This window comes from Eriocheir sinensis, chromosome 51, assembly GCF_024679095.1.
Source record: "Eriocheir sinensis breed Jianghai 21 chromosome 51, ASM2467909v1, whole genome shotgun sequence".
NCBI classification, from domain to species: domain Eukaryota; kingdom Metazoa; phylum Arthropoda; class Malacostraca; order Decapoda; family Varunidae; genus Eriocheir; species Eriocheir sinensis.
The window spans coordinates 6,660,062-6,669,206 of NC_066559.1; the positions used below are offsets into that span (position 1 = coordinate 6,660,062).

The 9,145-nt window shown below is 43.7% G+C and overlaps 1 protein-coding gene across 1 annotated transcript; it reads right to left on the reverse strand.

The window, feature by feature from the left end:
• Positions 1-5,183: 5,183 nt before the first annotated feature.
• On the reverse strand, positions 5,184-8,781 carry LOC126982607 (uncharacterized). Its single transcript, XM_050834798.1, has 5 exons — positions 7,898-8,781; positions 7,649-7,752; positions 7,106-7,218; positions 6,020-6,123; positions 5,184-5,783 (listed from the first exon to the last, which is right to left on the reverse strand). Exons 1-5 carry the CDS (start codon positions 8,588-8,590, stop codon positions 5,304-5,306), a joined length of 1,494 nt encoding a protein of 497 aa, XP_050690755.1. The 5' UTR covers positions 8,591-8,781; the 3' UTR covers positions 5,184-5,303.
• Positions 8,782-9,145: the final 364 nt, after the last annotated feature.

Sequence of the window (9,145 nt, forward strand, 5' to 3'; positions counted from 1 at the left end):
TCATCATCATCATCATCTTCATGCTCACCATTTTCTTTTTCTTCATCTTCATCCTCTTCATTACTCATCTTTTCTTCACCATCCTCCTCCTCTTCATCATCATCATCATCATCTACCTCCTCTTCATCATCATCATCATCATCATCCCCACCTCCACCCGTTTCCATCTCCACCTCACCTCATTTTCTCACTTTTAGGCTTATGTATGACTTTGCACACTTAGTATACGAGAGACTTTTCTTTTTTTGGTCCCAGAAAAGTAAAGGAAGGATGAGCGTTGAAAGTCCGAAAACACACGAATGAACAGCTATGTCGATCCTGCAGAAGTATACGTTTTTCTCGCTTTTTCTATTGATTGTTGTAAATCGTCTATGGGTGTCGTGTTCGTGTCTAAGATTGGCTCCTCGTTTGTATTTTGTTTTTCCCCCTTTTTGCATTACTTTGTGTTTTGCGAATGATCTGTTCTGCCTGTCTCTTTGTCTGTCATTGTTCTGGTGTTCGTGTGTGTGAGACTAAGATATAAATGAAAAAAAAGGGAATTAAGGAAACGGGAAGATCATTAGGGTGGAGAAATACAACTTGAATGATAAGAAGAAGGAAAGCTAAAAAGAGGAGGGATGAAAAGAGATGAGAATGGTTATGTGTGGAGGGAAGAAGGCGAAGGAGAGAAGTAATGAAGAGAGATGGAGGAAAGAGATGACTGTGAGGAGGAGAAAGATGACAAAAAAACAAACATAAGGAAGGTTGAGGAAATAGAGCGGAGGGAAGTATCATGAGGAGAACTAAATGAAAGTGTGTGTGTGTGTGTGTGTGTGTGTGTGTGTGTGTGTGTGTGTGTGTGTGTGTGTGTGTGTGTGTTGTCTTCAGCTTATGTTGTGTAGCTCGTTCTGTATATAGTTTTTGTGTTGTGAATGATCTCTGTTGTCTTTTCGTCCATCTGCCTCTCATCCTTTTCCTGTCCTTGTCTCGCTTTTCTTTGGCTTGATTTTCTTTCCCTTTATGTAAGATTTCGTGTGTGTTGGGAATGGCTTGTGCTGTCCGTCTGTCTGTCTGTCTGTCTGTCTATCATCGTGTTGTTGCCCTTGTCTGTCTTACCATTGAGGCTGATTTTTTTTTTCCTTTCAACTTTTAGTACACATCATTGTTTCTTAATTCTCCTTATTGATCGGTTTCTTTTGTCACTTTGATGGATCGTTTTCGTTTCTTCCCCTTGAGATATCTTGTTTTGTTTTTCCCTCCGTCGTTATTGTGTTTTTCGTCATTGTTTCTTAAATACGCACTTTTTTTCCACCTTGCCATTATTTTTTTATCGCAAGTCATCCACTTTCATTTAGTTTCCCTCATGGTACTTCCCTCCGCCCTATTTCCTCAACCTTCCTTATGTTTTTTTTTTGTCATCTTTCTCCTTCTCACAGTCATTTCTTTCCTCCATCTCTCTTCATTACTTCTCTCTTTCGCCTTCTTCCCTCCACACACATCCATTCTCATCTCCTTTCATCCCTCCTCTTTTTAGCCTTCCTTCTTCTTATCATTCATCAAGTTTTCTCTCTCCACCCTACTGATCTTCCCGTGTCCTTAATTCCCTTTTTTTTCATTTATATCTTAGTCTCCCTCCATTTCTTATTCATTGCTCATATCCCTCTTCCCAAATCTACCTGCCTTTCTTATCTATATCCCTCATTTTCTGTAGATTTCCTTCTGCCGCTTCTTTTTTTCTACTTCCCTTTATTCTTTTCTTTCCTTGTTCGTTTCTTTCGTGTTTCCTTGCCTTACCTCCTCTTCCCACATTGGCCATAAACTTACCCCTAATCTCTTTCCACTTCACCTCAATTCAACCCGCCTTCACCCCCTCCACCACACTTCCACGTCTCCAGCATGCCTTCCTTGCAGCTCCCACCTCTTCCGCCTCACCACACCCCTGCAGGCACTCTCTCTTGCAGTCTTTAACCCTCTTCATGCAGCATCTCCCCTCTCCTCTTCCGCCTCACCACACCCCTGCCGGCACTCTCCTTGCCACTCTTTAACCCCCTTTCAGACCTCTTGCCATGCACGTTTAGAGGGGAAGGAGGTCAGGGCCTGCCTTTTAGGTGTGGCACTGTATTCCAGTCAGGTTCCCCTCGCTTTTTGTCTTCTGTTTGTTGTGACGAGAATAAGGTTTGAGAGAGAGAGAGAGAGAGAGAGAGAGAGAGAGAGAGAGAGAGAGAGAGAGAGAGAGAGAGAGAGAGAGAGAGAGAAGCATAATTATGAATGATTTGATGATACAGATATACATTCTAAAGAAACGTCTGCTGAGCATATGATGTGAATTTATCTTTTTATTTCATTTTACTATTAACATCTCTTTTTTATGAAGTAAATTTGTTGGAGATATTTTTGGCAAGGTGCCAGAAGTCCGTGGAAGAATTAGAGAAAGCAAAGTTATGAGTTTTCTATTGATGAAAGAGTTTTTGGTTAGTCGCAGAATAGATTTGGCACGATGCCGGGAGGAAATGTAAATATCATAATTAGCAGGAGTGCGAAGGCTCTGGTTCTTTTTGTGAGCCGCTTCTCTATCTTTGATAGCACGAGAACAAGCGTGATTGAACCAAGGGGTAGAAGGGTAGAGAATGAATGTGGAATGTGTGCCTCCATTCCAGAGACAATCACCTCTGTGATGCGCTGGGCACACACAGAGTTGTCTCTGTCCTGGAAGCAGTAATCATTCACAGGAAATAGGAAAAGTACATCCTCAAGTCGTCCCACCGAACTGAAGCAAAATGCCAGAAGCACCGCCTCCTCGGTGGGTCCGGAGGCTGTACAGGAGCGCTAGGATAGAATACAGAAATAAGGTTGTGATCGGAGGAGCCCAACGGAGAGAACAATTTAACAGAGTAAGCAGAATGTAGGGAAAACTTAGAATATTGGGTGTGTCTCCAAGACGGTCGGGAATACGGGTAGGGTGTTGAACCAACTGCTGTAGATCATTGAGGAGAGGAAAGTTGTAGGCTTGTTCATCAGGCTGGTCAGTGAAAGAGGATGAAATTCAAAGCTGGTGGTGAACATTGAAATCTTCTAGGATGGAGATTTCAGCAAAGGGAGAGTGAGTCAAGATATGCTTCACTTTTAAATCTATATTAGTTATCTAAACTAATATATATATATATATATATATATATATATATATATATATATATATATATATATATATATATATATATATATATATATATATATATAAAAACATGGTTGGACAAACATGGACTTTTCTTGCACTACACTCTACTAGCATCAGTCACGACCTCTTCCCCCCCCCCTTTGAGGCCTCACTGCTGCGTCCCTCGCATTGGTCACAACACAGCCCCTCGAGGTCTCCCTGTGGGATCCCATGCGGCAGGAACATCACTGGACGGGCCACCACCGCTGCCAACCCGGACCCAAAAGTTAACTTGGTTTCATCTCTAGACTGGGCTCAGCGCGGGGCCCGGGTTCCCACTGCCGTCACCGTTGATGACGTCATTGACGGTAGACGGAACCGTACAACGGAATAGTATGAACTTGGCCTTAGGCGGCAAAGACACGCCAGTCCTCGTCGACAGACAGACTTTGTCGGCTAGGCTGACGTCAGCCGATATAGTCGGTCTGTCGGCATCCTTCCCTCCCCTTCATGAACATGTTGTCCCTTCTCGGAGGGACGTACGCGCTTGACGCACTGTATAGCCTTGAGGTGGCGACAAATATTGAAAAAAAAAAGTTTCAGGCGGACAGCACTCACCACATATTCAGAACGGATCCAGACATGATACAGTCCATGGAGGTAGGAGAGAAGGAAACGAAGCGAGTTGCTTAAAAAAGAAGGAATCCAAGAATAAATTAAAGTTCAGCATGGAGTATGAGCCAGGAGGACATTACCGAACCTAGCGACAGTGAGGGAGCTGTGCCTCCTGAGTCCCTCGCCTTCCAACAAATAATACCTCGCGAAAGGGGGAGCCAGGTACAAGCTGAACTCTCTAAAATGCCTTGTGGATACCGTATATCACTCCATAATGACTCCATTAATGATATAGGCATGCACGATTGATGATGATTTGCAGAGAAGCAAGAAACTCGCTGAAGCGTGAGGGGAAGTAGTCGTCTGCGTCTCCATGCCAATATCTCGGTTCCGCCGTTTTTGTTCTTTTTGCATAACTGCGAAACCATTTCACCGATTCTGATGGAGTTTTTTGCATTTGAAAGAGGGACAGAGCACACACACACACATACATACCCCTTCCCCTTCCTCCCCTTTCCCCACCACACCACTACACTGCGCGGTGTTTTGTGTAAAGAAGATTTTACGGTTAAGGCAACATATCTACATAAATTAGCAGTATATTTTAAACTAAATCATTAATGAGAAAAAAAATAATAATACACTACATACATACTACATACATAACAAAACTTATCATAAAGGAAATTTATACATCTGTCTTAAGAAAACATCTGTCTTAAGAATTGTACGATGTTTATTTTGTTTATTTTTCATCAACATTGTCTCATGTACAACGGAGACTCGTATGTCGCATTTTCGACTTTTTCAAAATAAAAAAAATCACGATTTTTCAATTATTTATTGTGCAGTTCATATGAAACTTGGCACAGGATATTTCTTTACTGGTATACATAACAAATAAGGAATTCAAGACAATCGGTAGATAAGTTGCGAATTTCTAATGTGGCAGACGGTCCTCTCAACATTTAACCCAACATTAGTTATCTAAACCAATATATATATATATATATATATATATATATATATATATATATATATATATATATATATATATATATATATATATATATATATATATATATATATATATATATATATATATATATATATATATATATATATATATATATATATATATATATATATATATATATATATATATATATATATATATATATATATATATATATATATATATATATATATATATATATATATATATATATATATATATATATATATATATATATATATATATATATATATATATATATATATATATATATATATATATATATATATATATATATATATATATATATATATATATATATATATATATATATATATATATATATATATATATATATATATATATATATATACCCTTTTTGGCACTGTACACACGTTAAGCGTTAGACACCCTCCCTCCGGATGTCTCCCTGGTGCGTCCCTCGAGTTAGCAATAACACAACCTCTACAGGCCTCCTTGCTGCGTCTCTCGCCTTGGTCACAACACAGCCCCTCAAAGTCTCCCTGTTTGTCCCTCGCGTCAGGCACAGCACAGCCCCTCGCGTCCTCCCAGCACGGAGTTGCACGCCAGGTTGAGCAACATTGTGACCTGGTCCCCAAGGGTGACGGTGCCCGCGTGCATGTCGTTGTTACACCTAAAGAATAAGCTCTTGTACAGAGGGTGATGTGCCAGGCCACTGAGGAACAGCTCCTCACACTCACTGTTCTCCGCCAGGCTCAGAGGCAGACTCGTGTCCCACCACCATACTCCGCCTTCGGCCGTCCCCGGGACCAGATGGTCTCGGGGCTGTGAATCGCTGCGGCGCACTGGTTGTTTATGGTGTTGTGCAGATGGTGGCGGGTGCTGTGCATGCCGTCGTAGGTGATGCAGGAACACTGTCTCGCTCCACTCATAGGTGGGGTCGCCATAGGGGATGCTGTAGTGTTGTATGGCACTCGGTCTGACGTGGACTTTGAACCTGCTTTCTGGCGTCACTACCATCCGAGTCTTCCAGCTGATCTGAACGGTATACGTTGAGTCATGTCACTACTTTCTATATATGTGCCATTGATTTATTATATTTTGCAATGCTTACAAAAACAGTGTTCAACGCGTCGTTTATTAATACCAATTTAATGCATTCCGATTTGACGCATTGTTGATGGAACAGCAAAACTGTAAGACTGAACCCTGAAATTCTTGACTATGTTTCATGAGAATGTCAGGAAAAGGTAAAAACAGCACGGCTTGCACACCTTCTGTAGGAGAGGCACCACCACCTCGTGCATGTCCATCAGCAAGCCGAGGGCGTCATGCAGGAACAGAAAATCCGTTTTCTTCGTCCCCCACGACGAGTAACCTGCGAAGAAGAGCAGTGGTGGTGCTACAGCTGCTGCTCCTGACAGGAGTGTGCCGAAAAGTTCAGCAGGTTGGAGGTTAGTATTATGACAAGTCTGATGTATTTTAAATATACTCCCTCTCTAATAGTCCTGTCATCATCATCATCTTTATCCTATCAGATGTTAGAGCACTCCATGCTGCTCCATCAAATGCTGGCGTGTAATTCCTCCACCTGGTTCTTTTTCTGCCTGAATTCTCCAATTTCTGCCTTTAAACTGTTATTTTCGTTCCCCATCTATTATCTGTTAGCTCATGATATGATTTAGCAAGGTCCACAACTTCGCCATTACCGGAACGTTTCAATGAAAATAGTTCCATGCATGATGCGCATATATTCGGCATGTTCACCGATATATATATATATATATATATATATATATATATATATATATATATATATATATATATATATATATATATATATATATATATATATATATATCGTGTTATTTTGTGAAAGGTCAGTTTGAGAGGGACAGCCGCACAGGCAAAGATCATCGTTAAGTAAATGCTATCGTCAAAGAGTTAAGATGCTATATTCAACAATGCAACCATTTAAATTAGTAAAACAAAGCTGGGATAGCTTCGTATCTAATCAGATTGTTCCTTTCGTGTACAATCCCATCAGTAAAGCAGCTCTTGTCTTTCTCTTCCCTGATCCTGAATTTATAGTTTGTTGCCATTGCTGTGAGTCCAAAACAAAAGCTCGTATTGGGACTTCATCAACATCACCTTTGTTAATGCGTTTAATCATTTAAATATTTTATAGGGTTGTTTCTGTACGAGTCAACCGTGAGTAGACCAAGGGGACACCCACGTAACTCATGGATAGGGCAAGTTCACCGATCCTTTGAGGGGCTTGGAAATATACGTCGTTGTAAAGCACAGGACCCTTAGTGAGTGTGTGTGAGTATGTTGTGTGGAAGCGTGTGGTAACCTACCCAGCACCAGCAGGTGTGGCGGCGCCTCCAGGTCCTCCGCCCACCGCGCCAGCTGCCGCACCTCCGAGCTGCTCCTTATCTTTGACAGTGTCTGCTCGCTGAACGTCTTGAACCTGTTCGGCACACGTATCCAAGTGCACATGACGGGGTGGGAAGGCTTTCTTATCTTTGGATTCACATTGACAAAGGAATGCATATATTATTTTGCCAATAATGCGATACCATTTACAAAAAACTTTATATAGGATATTAAATGAAAGATATTCAGACAGGTCATAATAAGCGGTAATTTCAGTAGCGTGCAAGTGTCTCGTGGAAATGGCGGTGGTTACTGAAGGTGGAGGCTGTGGTGATTGTGGGGGTGGCATGTGTGGGTGTGGGTGTGGGTGTGGGGAGTCTGTGCTTCTGTGTGTTATTCACCCACGGTCTGATCACATGCTGGACTCATGATATCCAGTCAGTACCCTCCCGAAAAGAGCTCTGCAGCTCTGCAGTACTCTGCAGCTGTCACCGTGCTCTAATCTGCATTTCACAATAACTTACAGGAAAGTCACACGCAGTCCGGGCAGCTGCGCGCTGGAGGCTTCCATGTCCACTTTGGGCTTCCCGTTTATCCTCTCCTTCGCACCGAAGGCCATGCTGCCGTTCTGTGGACAGGAAAAGTTTGTTGGCGTAAGATGCTATGGCCTCTGCTTTGTGAAGAGTCTGTTCAGCTCTTAAGTTGTGTCAGTAGTTAGTGACAATGTATAATGTTATGCTAAAAGTATGCATCGTGGAACTCAGGAAATTTACCATATATTTAATAGAATAAATATTTCCTTCATCGATTCTTGCAATAAATTCAAAGAAAAGGTTCCTAATCTTGGAATCCCCCATAAAGACGATCCATAAGGAGTCCTCCTTTCTCAGCCTCTCCCTGAAGCAGGCGGTGGCGGAGGCGGGGTCAGCATAGGTCGCTATTTGACACGGCACGTAGGGCAGCAGCCCACCGGCGGCGCCGATCCTGGTGGTGGTGGTGGTGGTGACCGTCGGGGCGCTGCCCTTACCCCCTGCCTGGCGGGCCAGCACGGAGGGAAGGAGGGCGGCCAGCGGGGTGTAGTCTGCCGTGGACGCTCCTGACGGCGAGGTTATCTTCAGGAGCAGCTGCCGCACCGCCCCAGCGGCCGCGGCAAAGATGCCGTTGCCGGGGCTGCGGCTGCGGCCAGGGGGTGCTCGAGCCCTCCAATCTCCATTGATCTTGTGAGGAGGCGAATACCCTTGAAGGTCGTGTATGAAGAGGCTGACGTTGGCTGCCTGGCGGCGGGCGATGTCCATGACTGTGAAGAGGGCGCGGCAGGACGGAGTGTCGGGCCCCGTGCCGCCCCGCCCCGTCTGGCGCTCGGCCTCACCGGCCTTAAGGAAGCTGCTGCACACCTGCGTGGCCACCAGGTACACCGCGGCGGCGGGACAGACATACCTGAGGACGTGCTGCGTCCAAACTTTCATTGTATATAGTCAAACAGATCCTTCCACGCTCCTCCCCTCTCCTCTTCCGCCTGCCTCACCACGCCACTGCGGGCACTCTCCTTGCCACTCTTTGACCCCTTTCAGGTCTCTGTCCATTCGCGTACAGAGGGGAAGGAGGTCAAGGCCTGTAGGTGGCACTGTATTCCCCTCAGCTTTCCCTGGCTTCCTCTCATCTGTATGGGTGAGAGAGAGAGAGAGAGAGAGAGAGAGAGAGAGAGAGAGAGAGAGAGAGAGAGAGAATTATAATACTGTTATTATTGTGTCCTGTTGTTTGTTTCTTCTTATTTTAAACTGTAATGGATAGCAATCCCTGAAAAAAATTATATCAAATTAAGGGAGGAGCTAACAGGGGAGGTGGTGGCCGAGTGGTTGGCGTGCGGGCATGGTGAGCCCGAGGACCAAAGCGTGGAGATTCGAGCCCCACCGAAACACGCTGATTTTTCACGTCATCGCCGAGTGGCGGAAGACTACCCACATGCTGCCCGGTTCTTCAATCAACCTTAACTTCAGTGGCTTCGGTCAAGAGGAGCACCG

What these genes read in the sequence shown, in the direction of transcription:
- LOC126982607 (XM_050834798.1), bottom strand. Translation starts at nt 8,590, where the DNA reads ATGAAAGTTTGGACGCAGCACGTCCTCAGGTATGTCTGTCCCGCCGCC. An exon ending in TTTATTCTATTAAATATATG is followed by an intron (nt 7,753 to 7,897) that starts GTAAATTTCCTG and finishes TCCTGTCCACAG; the next exon opens with AACGGCAGCATGGCCTTCGG. An exon ending in GGACTGCGTGTGACTTTCCT is followed by an intron (nt 7,219 to 7,648) that starts GTAAGTTATTGT and finishes TGTGCCGAACAG; the next exon opens with GTTCAAGACGTTCAGCGAGC.